This window comes from Callithrix jacchus, chromosome 6 (assembly GCF_049354715.1).
Source record: "Callithrix jacchus isolate 240 chromosome 6, calJac240_pri, whole genome shotgun sequence".
In the NCBI taxonomy this organism is placed as follows: domain Eukaryota; kingdom Metazoa; phylum Chordata; class Mammalia; order Primates; family Cebidae; genus Callithrix; species Callithrix jacchus.
In genome coordinates, this window is record NC_133507.1 from 120,169,109 (window position 1) to 120,183,279 (window position 14,171).

Below are 14,171 nucleotides of genomic sequence, written 5' to 3' on the forward strand. Positions count from 1 at the left end.
TTTCCTGACACGCAGTCATTTGTGGTTTTTTAATTATAAACAGAAAATATTCACTAGAAAAATAAAGCAGCAGCCTAAAAATATATCTTTATACATTTGAGTTTTGTTTGTATGTGACAAAAGATTGGCTAAATGACTGTCCCAGTTGCCAGCTCCAGGAAGTGAGCATGCATGTATTTATATAAACACAGAAACACACATATATTCACATGTGCAATTAAATCCATGCACTGTACAGGATCCATACATCTGGAATTGCGCGTACCACTGTCTTGTTTCTAAAATAAGAGTACAAATTTTCCTAAGACTCACCAGGTCTCTCTCTGCATGAAAAACTAAATGGGAAGCAAGTAATGCCCAGTAAAATACTTGACAAACAGTCATATTTATTGAATGCGTTTATTTTAACAACCAAAAAATTCTAACAGCCTAACAATGCACATAAGTTAAAAATTAATTATCACTTAGTGATAACAAAGATAGTTGATTTACATGGAAAAAAGAACATTTACAATATGTTAATCCTTATTCACATTGTTGATACCGCAATAAAACACAATTTGTTTTTTTCATTTCACAAAAAAAAAAAAAGGCGGGAAATTGTGCTTTGTCAAGAGGCACTACAAGAGAAAGTTTCTTCTTCCAAATAGATATTATATGACAGATATTGAATAAATAGACATATATGCATTGTAATTCGCAAAGATCTGGCAAGACCACAGGCTAAAATGCCCACAGATTCACTTAGAACCACTGCAAACTTGGCAGTGAAATTAAAAAATAAAAGGCAAGACTTAGCATTGAAAAATACCTAATAAATTTTTGGTTGAAGTGTAAAAGATACCAAATGCGGATGCCATCGATAGATGAACCACCTTGTAAGAGCTTGGCAAAATCAGTTTCCATTACGTGTACAGAGTGACTTTCAGCAACAGTGTAAGAAGACAATTTGGAAAGAGTAACTCGGAGATCAGGAAGCAGCAACCATGGACTTTCTGATTAAAGCTGCAGCATACTACAGAAATAGGAAGGATGGGCCCAGGGCTAACTGCAAACAACCATCCTTTCGCAAAGGTATATGACGCTCGTGTCAAGATAATTTTTAAACATCATTATTTGAAAAAGTACAGGAAAATGTCCCTTTAAAAACTCCAGAGGTTACTGAGCAGCTAGAATTAGCTTGTATTGCAACATGTCTTCTCCCTGTATATTGTAAGTTCTGAGTTAATATCTACACATAGAGGTTTTTTTAACTCCTACCTTTTATACCTTTCAAATATATAAATAGTATTAACAGTTATATTACAATGTTTGTGTAGTAAACAGAAAATAACTTTCAAAGTGATATTGCATGAGGTCTTTGACAAGGTTTCGTGAGAGCACAACTCAAAAAAGAAAAAAGAAATCCAACCACGTGGGACTGTTTAATGGCCAGTTTAAAGCATGGATTACGTTCACTAGGCCAGTCCTGAAGGTGAGGTCTCCTCTTGCAATTACTGTAAGTAGAAGTGGAAAGTAATGCTTCTGGTGTTTCTCACAGGAAGCTGAAAGAGATCTGGAGTACTATAGTAGATTGCAGCTTTAATGCTCATCCCATTAAACATCCAGTCAGCATTAGTTCTGCTTTACATAAGGTAATTGCCATGTAGGTAACTGGGATAATGTTTTCTTTTAGGATGAGTAGGTGATTCTACTGAAATCGCTTCACATACTCTATTGCCCGGAGCTGCACAAAATTCAAAAACAGTTCTTGTTAGGGCTGTCATCCCAGGAAAGGGATAGGAGAGATTAGGAACTGAAAATGTTTGATTAGGTTGATGGAATGTGTATGAAGAAGAGGAAGCACAAAGTGAAACAGAAATAAGAAATGTCTTTTGGGAGAGGGAAGGAGAGAGATTTGAGAGGGAGCCCCTTTAACTGGGCAGCAACTTCTTTTCTAACTTAATATTACACTGAACTATTTTCTATTTTAAAAAAAACAAAACAAAAAAGACAAAAAAAACAGCAACAACAAACAACTTTTAAATGAGCAGGCTTATGTTCAAATTTGAAGCCACAAGCAGGTAAATAAATTTCACAAAAAAATGTGGCTCATACTATGAATTCCATATGTCCAATGTCAAAATGTCATTTGATCAAGACTTGCACTAATGGACAGAGTTTTCTCTGCACTGAATTTCAGTTTTACTTATTTGGAATTCCACAGAAATGCATCTGTTCACTACAGTAATGACAAATTGAATAACGGAACATAGAGAGTCATTTTACTGAGTCATTTTAAGTGTGCATTGTGTCTTTAAAAATAATTTGACTTGTATCATTTTAATGTGCCCTGATTTTTTTCACTCTACTTTCTTCTATTTCTTTCTTTTTTTTTTTTTTGGCAGTGTTGGTTTATTTTGTTAAATACATACCTCAAAAATTACCCATTAAGCTGCCAGATAGGAAGCCATAGAATTAAAAAAAAAATCAGGGACAAACACAAAAAATAAATAGGAATTCAAAAATAGTCACCCCACCCTGAGAGCAGGCCGCAGTTTATCAAAAAGCCAAAGCGACTCACTGTGAAGTGGTTTTTTTTTAATACATAAACAAGTCTTTTCTTTAAGAACTAATTTCACAGTCTATTCTTTCGGATTGTAAAGTCTCTGTCCCATGCAATTTTAATATATATATGTAAATATAGAGATATATACATATACATATACACACACACTTGTAGCTTCCTTCATCTATTTCGTAGTTCTTTTCATCCTGGAACTTGCCTGATGTAACTTCCGTTAAGTGCAAGGATAATGAAGGCAGAGTCTCCTGTGATTATAATAACTATGATCCAGTCATAGAGACGGGATAAAGTGTAACGCTTTAGTGTCTTTGCCAAGGCGATGTCTGATTCGGAAATACTGAACTTATTCAGTCTATAGGTGTATCCTGTGCAACAAAGAAATGTCCAAAAGGGTAAGAAAAACAACAAAAAAAAAAAAAAAAAAAAAAAAAACAGACATAAAAAGACAAAAATAAAGCAAAAAAAAAAAAAAAAACCAAACCAAACCAAACCAAACAAAAAAACTTTTAAAGAAACAAAAGCAGAAAATCCTTGGACCGACGTATTGCTTTGCCTAGTAGGAGTTCACATTATCTCTGGTCAATTTCGGCAGGTGCTGCCTTGCTTTTGTCAGCATTTTCCTCCTCGGTTTCCACTTTGTACATCTCCTCGGAGCCTTCCTCGCTGTCATTCTCCTCTGACTCGGTCAGCAGCTCCTCGTCCTTATACTCGGCCACGTCCACTGCGGAGCCCAGGTGCTCCTTCAGCTTCCCGTGGTGCTTCACGTGGTACCGCTGGTTCTGGAAGAACTTGATGATGGTGTGTTTGGGGAGATCCAACTGGGCTGAAAGAGTGTGGATGGCTTCCTGGTCGGGGTACAGGCCTACATCATGAATAAAGCTTTGGAGGATCCCCAGGGCTTCTAAGGAGATCTTTGTGCGAGACCGGGGCTTTTTGGCACAACTGTCTTCAGTAGGAGGAGGTGGGGGAGGCGCTTCTTCTCTGGGAGGGGAACTCTCCTTGGCGGGCTGAGACTGCTGTCTATGAAGGACCTGATAATTAAAAGAGGGAAAAAAAAGAACATTGGTCTCATGATTTTATCTTTCCAAAGTGATTGGCCCTCTGAAATATGTGTTATCTATCTAGCACTGGAGGTAAGCTATAGTCATTTGTAAAGTCAGGTCTTTGGGAAGCTTAAAAGCATTTCTGGAGATTTAATATCTCACCTACAAAACAGGAGTTATAATAGTATTTGCCAACAATTAGTAGTATTTGCCAACATTTATACACTGAGACAAAAAGTCAAGTCATTTATTGCCCAAGGTCATCTTGATGTAAGCAACCTGGCTTCAGAGTCTTCTATATCTTTAACCACCAAGTTATGCCACCTCTCAGAAGGCTAATGGCAAAGAAACTGGACACAAAGGGGAAAAGTATGGACTCTACCATCATGGCTTCAAGTTCATATTCTTCCACTTAGCTGAGTATCCCTGGGCAAGTCACTTAATATCTTTAAGCCTCGATTTCATCATCTATCTAAGTAGGATAAGAAACTAACCTCCTGGTTGTAAGGATTAAATGACATAATTATTAAAAAGAACAGTGCTTGTCTTAAATTAGGGATTGGCAAACTTCTTCAGGAAAGGGCAAAACAGTAAATATTTGAGGCTTTGGAGGGTCGATCTCTGCCACAACTACTCAATTCTATTCTATTGCATAAGCAAATGAACATGGCTGTGTTCCAACAAGACTAGATTTGGCCCATGAGTCATAGTTTGCCTCATCTCTGGCTTAGAGCAAATATTCAATAAATGACAGTAATTATTATCAGTCTCATAATGACTCTTACAGTATTACAGAGGAATAATTGGTACTTAGGCCAGGAAATCAATCCTTTGTAAAATTAGAAATGATTTTAGATTATTTTGGTTCTCATTTTGATCCTTTTGATTTTAAATGTATTTTTTTTAGAATGTGAAAATGTTCAAACTAATTTAAAGACATAACTGTTTCTTAAGTTATGCGTTTAAATGACTATTTTATACTTACATAGATGGACTTTCTCAATATCACTATAAATTAATTAATCCTCTGTTTTGCATATACGCTCTAATTTCTGTGTTTTTTTCTCGTAACATTAAAGCTTTCTAATTGTAATTTAAATAATTTTTCTTTTATTTCTACCTATCCCCCACTCATTTAAATGAAAGCAAAATCTTAGGTAAACTTCCTCTTGATCTTCATAATTACTTAAACAAAATCTCTCTGCATGAAATAATTTCCCATTCTAATATTAATTGTATTAACTTCTTCAGTTTGATGAAAGAAAGCGATTCAGGGGAAATTGTCAAAGGAACTCAGCCCCGGCAATCCCCATAGTTCTATGTGAGAAGGACTTGGTAAAGGGGGAGATGGAGCATGAAGTCCTGATGAGGAACTGCAGCCACTGCCCACACCTTACAGCTTCAGCTGTATGACAGAATTACAAGGCTACTGTGCTCTACCAGCTTACAATGTGTCATGTTGGCGCCAAAGGCCAAAGACCACATTACCTATACTTAGGTCAGTGCCTAATTTCGTAAATCCCCGCAAAACTTTTAAGAAGAGTGAGTTCACGTTTTAAAAAACACAATTCTCCTTTTACTATTATCTCATATGTTATGGATGTTTTTCATATAATAACAAATTAAACATTTTCCAGAGTTCAGAAGGAAGAAATCCAACCAATTCAAAGAAAACACGTCTAGCTGCATTTGAGGATCATTCGTACCACCATCCCTGCCACCTTTCTACTATCACCACACACTACCCATATGATTCATGTCTTTTAGCTACGCAACATCAGCCTCAAAGCAAGCATTTAAGAAAGAAAAAAATCTCTGCCATTCATCCTTGTCTTGAGGGACACATGATGAAAAGATACTTTCCCACCTTGCGAAAATGTCAGTCTTTTATGTAGAACTTAGTAAGTATCAGGGCAGATGAAACTGTTACCTAAATAAGGTAGCAATAAACAAAAGAGGTTTAAAGTTTTCAAGTAATAATCAAATAATAGTAAAAAGGATAATCAGAAGCAAATAAGAGTTCCACTATAATAAGCTGATGGCTAGTGGCAGAAAGAAATCCTAAGCACAGGACTACAAAACAGTGGCACTAAAGTCCGTATAATGTTGACCAATTAAAATGAATGTTCTTAGCATTTTCCTTACCACTTTCAACTAAGAGTAAATGCATGTGGTCTGTTGTGGTAAGCTGGCATCAGCAAAAAAAAGTGAGAGCTCTGTTACTTCAGCATCCTAATTATACCCAGCAGGGAAAGCAGAGCTCTGGGGAGGTGGTGGGGGTGGCGGGAGGAACTGGTGCCGCTCAGGTCAGCTTTCACGGCAGAAGGATATTTGCTCTGAGGCCATGATCTGGACAGTATGAGCATCATAATAAATAAACCTATGTGTCAACAGGTGAGGATTCCAGTTTTTGATGAGAGAGAGACTGAAATTATGTGCAAAGTACATACTAGACTCAAGCATGAGTACTCTCCATTAGAGCAAGTGTGCTAATTGGAAAACAAAAGAGAATTAAAATGCCCCATTTTCTAAATTATGCTTGCCTTCTGTAGTAAAAGTCAGCATAACAGTTCCATTTTAATTGAATAATTAGATTGGTTCTTCGGGGACTTTCCATTGTGCATTGGTTAGATTTAAAGAGATTTTCCAAAACTATACTTTGAAGTTACTATAATCTTTCTGCATGATTGCATTTGTTCTTCTCCTTAGGTCCAACCAACTGGCCTACTTCACTCCCCCTTATTTCCTAGAACTGAGCACTAGTAATACACGTATACAGAGAAGCCAAACATGAAACAGAGAAAGAACAGTAAGAATAGCTACCCCTCACTGAATGTTTATTCTGTGCCAGGCAGTTCTAAGAACTTTACAAGGATTAACCAAATGGATCCTGACAAGTTCCTCACAAAGGTGCTATGTGGATCAAGACTGAACTGAAAACCTGTAGCATTTCCTCTTAATTCCAATAACCCTCTGAATTGGAAATTACAAACACAGGGGGCTGTCAGTCTGATAAAGAAGGTTTCCAGGGGACAATGACAAGGCAACTGCCCATGACAGACTAGGAAGGTATTTTTTCAAGAGAAGTAAGAGTAAGGAAATCATCTACAAAGTAAAATATATAGTTTCTGGTCAGATAATGTACCAAACCATAGTCAGCTGGGTGGCATGATGACATGTACATGAAGATGGTTACGTCTTCTAGCATCTTTCAAGATGCTAGAAGGTAAGGAAAGAGCAAAACACTGAATGCCCAAATTGGCCTCTCTAAAGTGAAACTGTCTTATAAGTTACCAAAGGGGCTGAGCTTTTTCTATTATACTGACACTTTTCTTTGGCTATATGTCCCTCAATCACAATATATATAATATCTGAGATTAAAAGATTCCCAAAGTTATCTGTCCCAACTATCCGTATTCCCCTAAAATGTTCTAATTACTCCAGGCAGAGAGTTACTATCTCTAGACAATTCCTAGCAAAAGGACTACATAACTTCCTCTCTAACCAATGGCTAAGAATCCTTCTTAATACCATTTGGCACTTTCCTCTAGTGGTATAAGTACTCTGAGCAAAAAGAGAGCAGTGCCTAATGCTTATAAGATGGTCTTCTCTAGGCAGGAAAACCAATCCAAATCCTCTTCTAAAATCCTCCCATTTAAAGGGCAGAATCAAGTCATCTTTTCTTCACTTTCTCACGTTTTGACTAAATAATGTCAACTCTTTTAGCCATTTTTTCACAGGAAGTTTCTGAACTCCCACTTAACTGATATTTCGGGTTTTTTTTTTTTTTCTGTTCTGCATTTCTCAGAACATCTTCTTACTTCCCTGTTAGTGAACTAGAATGAATCAAATTTGGTCTCTGTCCCAAGCAAGTGCCCTGAGAGTCATGGCATTGATGGCTGATGGAGAGACCTATAAGCGGTTTCATTCCCAGGCTCATTTGACAGTTTGGGCATACATTTTTGGTTGATTAATATTTTAAGTCACAAAATTCACAGTTAGTCCAACTAAGAGAATGCCCTGCAAAATGAAAAAAAAATTCTCTTTCCAAAGTAGTCCTTAATGCAGTCAGATCATAGTTTTCTGAGATTTTCTTTATAAGTTTAACTGAGCGTTTTCCCAACTATTGGGAAGAAAAGCTGGCAGGACCAAGGAGTTTCCAGCATTACCTTGTTTCCCTTTCTCAAAATGGGCCCAGTGGAGGGGAAATAAATCCCCATTGATATTACCTATGAACACCAAGCATACGAACACTGCATAAAACCAGAAATGAAAGCCTATGTCCTCTAAAAGGCATGCTCAAAACAGTTTTAGTCATAACTGTAAACAACCCAAGTGTCTACCAATAATAAGATGAATAAATAAATTGTGATATACTTATATAACAGAGCAGTGGGAAAAATGAACTACTGCTATACACACAAATGTAAATACCACAGACTTACTGTTGAGTGAAAGAGGTCAGATACAAAAGACTAAAAACTGTATTATTCCATTTATGTGAAAGAATAGGAAAAACAAATTAATATATAAGAATAGAAAAAAAAATAAGAAAACCCTGTCTTGACAGATACCAGCATAATGGGTTTCCACTGAGGTTTACTGAGTGGAAGGGGTGGAAAATAGCCTTCTGGGATGTTGCAAATATTCTCTATGTTGACTTGCGTGTTTGTTAAAAGGATGTGTGTATGTCTAAAAGATTATCAAGCTGTACAATTAAAATCTGTGCATTTTACTGTATGTAAACTATACCATATTTCAATATAAAAGTTTTAAAAAGTAGGCTTAGTTGTTGGCATTTATTTATTCCTAAGGTAAACCCTCGCTTCATGTGATTTTCCCAAAGAATGGAATATTTAATTCTGTAAGCATAACTATCCACTCCTTTTTACCCTTGATCTTTGCACACTGAAGCCTATCAACTCATCCTACTTCTTTTTTGGTTTGGATTTTTCTCCATCAACACTAAAGTTAATCTAGATAACAAATTCATTTCTGATAATTTCTGTAAAAAGAGTCCTAAATGGTTTATTTAAAAGCCTTTCTTTTTCATAGTTCTGCTGTTGATTTTTCAATATGACAAGCAGGGTTAACAGCAATGAAATATCCAAGTAGCTTTAATAACAGTAACAATAGTAATAATAGGTGTTACCCATTCATATAAAGCTTACTCATAAGCCACACATTGACCTAAATGCTATAAATATATTTTATGTCATTTAATTTTCACAGTACTCTTAGAGGGAGGTATTTTTGCCTTCATTTTCTGATGGGAAAACTGGAGTTCCAAAAGTAGGTAATTTGTTTATGTAGAGTTTGTAAGCAGCAGAACTGGGCTTGTCAAGCGTATCTTATTCAAGCATATGTTAAAGCCCGTGCCCTTAAACATTATGTTCTCCTGACTTCTATGAGTAAAATATAGAAAAAAATTTAACAAATACTTTAGAGTAGAGGAGACAGATCATAAATAAAATATCAGGTAGTAATAAATGCATAAGGAGGAACACTGTGGAGAGAGGAAGTTATCTGAGATAAGTTGAATCAGAGAAGGCTCCCTACAGAGGCAGCATTGCAGCCCAGGCCTGAAGGATGTGAGGCCCAGCCACGAGGAATAACATTCCAGGTAATAGAAAGGCAAGCAAAAAGACTGCTGGGTGCGGTGGCTCAAGCCTGTAATCCCAGCACTTTGGGAGGCCGAGGCAGGTGGATCACGAGGTCAAGAGATCCAAACCATCCTGGTCAACATGGTGAAACCCCGTCTCTACTAAAAATACAAAAAAAAAAAAAAAAAATCAGCTGGGCATGGTGGCGCATGCCGGTAATCCCAGCTACTCAGGAGGCTGAGGCAGGAGAATTGCCTGAACCCAGGAGGCGGAGGTTGCGGTGAGCTGAGATCGCTCCATTGCACTCCAGCCTGGGTAACAAGAGCGAAACTCCGTCTCAAAAAAAAAAAAAAGACTGCAAGGCAAGAGTATACTTGATACATGTGCAAAACAGGAAGAAACAAGAAAGCATATTAGAGCTGTGCCGCCCAATACAGTAGCCACTAGCCACATGTGGCTATTTACATTTAAATTAAACAAAACAAACAAACATTCAGTTCCTCAGTCACATCAGCCACATTTCAAGTGCTCCACTGCGTCACTTGTGCGATGCCATGTTGGACAACACAATACAGAGCATCTCCCTTAGCAGGGAGAGTACTGTTGGACAGTACCATGCTCCAGATAAACGACACCTGAGAGGGCCACGCCCATAGCTTGAAGTGCTTGGCATTCCGCTGTCAGGGTAATGCAAAGCCCTCACAACGAACTTTGATCATAACATCTGAGACAGCCAAAAGTATGCTAAGACTTGAAAACTACTAATATTTATATAATTACTTAGTAAATTATATAAAAGTAATATTTAGATAATTAGTAAAAAAAAAATTCCGTTTGTAATATATTACTGGACTTTTATCGAAGTATTACAAATAGCAATATTGTCATAAAAACAGCCAGAAGTATGCATTGGCAATTCTACCCTCAAAAGAATGGCTAATTTACATTTAACTGATTGCTGCCTTCATCAGAGTTAATTTACATTTAACTGATTGTTGTCTTCTTCATCTAAAAGGAATGATACTGAAAACAGCCTTGGGTTAAAAGAATTTTTTAAAAAATGTATCCGTATATCAAACATGTATGGAGTATCTACAATAACTGTACCTATTAATTTACACAGCCTTTTAATATGAAGTCCTATTTCCAATAATTAAGGGTTGATGAACAAGTTATGGGTAGGGTATAAACAAATATTAAGTTAAAACTCTAGTAAGCTTCTTATTTATTTGCTGTAATATCTCTGGGCTGAAATATGACACATCTGTCTATAAAGGGACGTGAAGATGGCAATGAAGAACGAGAAGTTGTAAATAAAAGAGACGTTAACTGCAAATGAAACCCAAAAGTTCCTTTCCTAGTCATAAAGCACAATTATAACATGGACACATGTTGTTTCTCTGCCTTCAAAACTGAAAAATTTGAAAACAAAAAGACCTAATGGTACCATGACCAAAGTTGACTAAGAGAGATAAAGCAGCTCTTCTTAAAGCTCTCAGTGTTCGAAATGGATGTTGAAGGCCTCAATGAAAACCAGCTGGGAGCCATGTGTAACATATAATGTTTTTTGCCTACAGGGAAGGAAGTGAGATCTTGAATGATTAAGTTTAGGAAAGTACGTAATTCACTGTTTCACTATGGGGTGAGCTGCATAAATTATAATATGCCAACACTTTGTGGTCTTCTTTAATAGAGAAAATGAGAAATTATTAAGAAGGTGACTGTGCAAGGTGGTTGATCCAGTGTAGTAATAGGGTAGAACAGTTTCCCTGGTGGTGGTATCTGTCTCCCTATGAGAAGCCTCACCCAAAACTTCAAGTCCTGTAGGGTAATGTACATTAATAGGAGATGAGAACATAAACAAGATGACCTTTGTCTACATTCATTTTGGTTTAGAATTATTTTGACTTGTTGCTTAATTTTACCTCATTTTTTAGAATAGAACAAAAACTAGGTGATCCAAAAAAGGAAAGCATTCTTCTACTAAAAGTTTCAAGAAAAAATGTATTTAAGGCCAGGTGTGATGGCTCATGCCTATAATCCCAACACTTGGGGAGGCCTAGGCAGGCAGATCACTGGAGATCAGATGTTCAAAACCAGCCTGGACAACATAGTGAAACCCTGTCTTTACTAAAAATACAAAAATTAGCCAGGTATGGTGGGGTATGCCTGTAATCCCAGCTACTTTGGAGGCTGAGACAAAAGAATCGCTTGAACCCAGGAGGTGAAGGTTGCAGTGAGCTGAGATCATACCACTGCACTCCAGCCTGGGTGACAGAGCAAGATCCTGTCTCAAAAAAAAAAAAGTATATATGTATTATATATATACACAGACACACACACGTATGTATATATGTATATATAATATACTTTTTTTACTTAAAAGTAACGAAAATTGAAAGTCCTTCTGCATAACTCAATTAGAATTTGTTGACTAGATGAAGGAATACATGCTGTCATTTTTTTAATGTACTATATATAAAATATTGTGTAGTTGAAAGTTTTAAAAACCTAGCTCTACCCTCTAATATTCCCCTTTTTTCAAAATCAGCATTAGGGACAATTAATTTTGGCTCAAACATTCAGTGAGAAGAACTTTAATGATTAATAACTAATGTAAATAGTAATGTAACTATTGTATGTCTATGTCACTATTGGACTGTGAGCTATATATTGGCATACCATATGCCTGGCATACAATTAGTGCTCAGTATCTTTGTTCTGTGGTACTGAATTCCATATTCTCTCTTCTTTACTTTCAGATCAGTTATAATTCTTGTTCAGCAAAACTAGTTATTACTTTTCTTGCTATTATTCCTCTTTAGCAAAATTATGTTTAAAAAGTAAAGAAATTGTCACTAATTATAGGAATTTATATCTAGTGTGTATCTGAGAGTAGGGATATAATTCTTTTCTGTGGAAAAAAAAATTCTAGGGCACCATATAACCTAAGACGGCATTGTATACACACCTGGTAAGGAGAAGTTTTGAGGGCACAAAGTTCTAGTTTCAAATCCAGTTTCAACCACAAAACCACAACTGCTTCCTAGTCTTCTAACTCTGAGCACATTACTTTCTCTCTCTGAGCCACAGTGTTTGTTAGTCTTTAAAATCTTCCTTGCAGTGTTAGGAGGAAAAGTGAGATAATATATGCTAAGTGTGTGGCAGGGAAGTTCTGAAGTCATAAGCAGGGTTTCAATTCGTAGTTGTTATCATTACAAAATGTGAGGAGGATTTAAGAATCAGGAGTATCACACATCACTCATTTTTGCTATCAACATGCTTACTGTAAAAGCAACAAATTAATATTTTTCACCCTCAGATCTACAAATAGGCACATCTACCAATAATTTTTCTTATTTCTTTCACTCAAATACTACATATGCTTTGTATTTAAAGTGGCACCTAACACATCAAAGCTGCTTCTGAAGCATGTGTCACATGGAATTGAGCCTCAATTTACAGTCTGTTTAAGGTGACACCTTCTATACAGACAGCCTGACATCCTCTTAGGAAGACATTCTTTATCAATGGTCCTCAAAGTGTGGTCCATGCAAGAGGCCCATGACATCAAAACTATTTTTATTACAAATATGAGATATTATTTACCTTTTTGACCTTGCTGAAATTTGCCATGAGCTTGTGGCAGTGAAAAATGCAACTGCCTGGACCATTTGGTGCTGCTGCCTTGATTGCTGCAGACCAACATTTGTACCATTTGCAGATTTCAGCAAAGTCAAAAAGGCAAATAATGTCTTGGATTTCCTATGAAGATAGTTTTGATGTCATGGGCCTCTTGCATAGACCACACTTTGAAATTTGCAGATGGTACAAAAGCACTGGTGGGAAATGCTGGCCTGCAACAATCAAGGCAGCAGCACCAAATGATCCAGGCAGTTGTATTTTTCACTGCCACAAGCTCATGGCAAAAATGATGCCACTTTCATTTAAGAGTATCTTTGACGAAGCAGTAAAATTGTACTGATTATATTAAGTCTCAGTCCTCTAGAATACTTCTTTTCAATGTTCTGTATGAAGAAAAGGGAAGTGCATATGAAGTACTTCTGTAGCATACTGAAAAAAGATGGTTGTCTTGAGAAACAGCACTTGTATGATAGTTGGACTTGAAAGCTGAGCCAACCATCTTTGTCAAGGAGTGTCATCTGGACTTGAAAGAACAACTGATAGACAGACTATGGTTATTCAGATCTGTGTATTTGACACTGTTTTGAAAATAAAGTGAGCCTATCACTCCAAGAAAAATATCTGACAGTATTTGTTGCCAGTGATACATTTTAACCTTTGAAGCAAAAATTAGAATTTTGGAAAACCTGTAGTGGCCACCATATGCGTAATAGTTTCCCAGTACTTAACTTCTTTGATATTAGCAGTGATTTAACAAATATGTTTGGTTTTGTTTTATATATGTCATATAATAAAATGTGTCAACATTTGTGTGGGCTGTATGACCTTACAAAATACAGTATTTTGGAAGACCAGTATTTTCCAAATGACCAATGTATGATGTTATAAAGTTACAAATAGGTAAAAAGAGAAAGTATGAAAAGTTCATGAATATGGTTTTAGATTCAATTCCACTTTCCAACTAACCTTTAAGAAACTACCATTTATAGAATGTTGCTATAGTATCAAAGAAGAATATCACAATTCTCTGAAATGCAAATTAAAATATTCCTTCCTATTCTAATTACATGTCTACCTGAGGCTTGATTTGCCTCACTGGTGTCAACCAAAACCACATATCATACTGTATTAGACTAAATGCTGAAGTGATTATGAAAATCCAATTGTCTTTCATTAAGTCAGACTTTAAAATATTTACAAAACTATGTAAAACATTGGCGTTCTCCTATTTTTTTGTTTTGAAAATATATTTATTGTCAAATAAACATAACATTTACATATATGCATATATAGTTGGCCCGCCATATCCATGGG

The 14,171-nt window shown here is 36.3% G+C and overlaps 1 protein-coding gene across 3 annotated transcripts in view; it reads right to left on the reverse strand.

Annotated features, from left to right (window-relative positions):
• Positions 1-385: 385 nt before the first annotated feature.
• The window catches only part of SATB2 (SATB homeobox 2), a 200,054-nt gene continuing 186,268 nt past the window's right edge, over positions 386-14,171 (reverse strand). For all 3 annotated transcript variants that reach the window (XM_078329134.1, XM_035305234.3, XM_002749606.6), the window contains exon 11: positions 386-3,597. In XM_078329134.1, the coding sequence (XP_078185260.1) occupies positions 3,136-3,597 (462 nt within the window). In that variant the 3' untranslated portion in view covers positions 386-3,135. The remainder of the gene's footprint in view (positions 3,598-14,171) is intronic.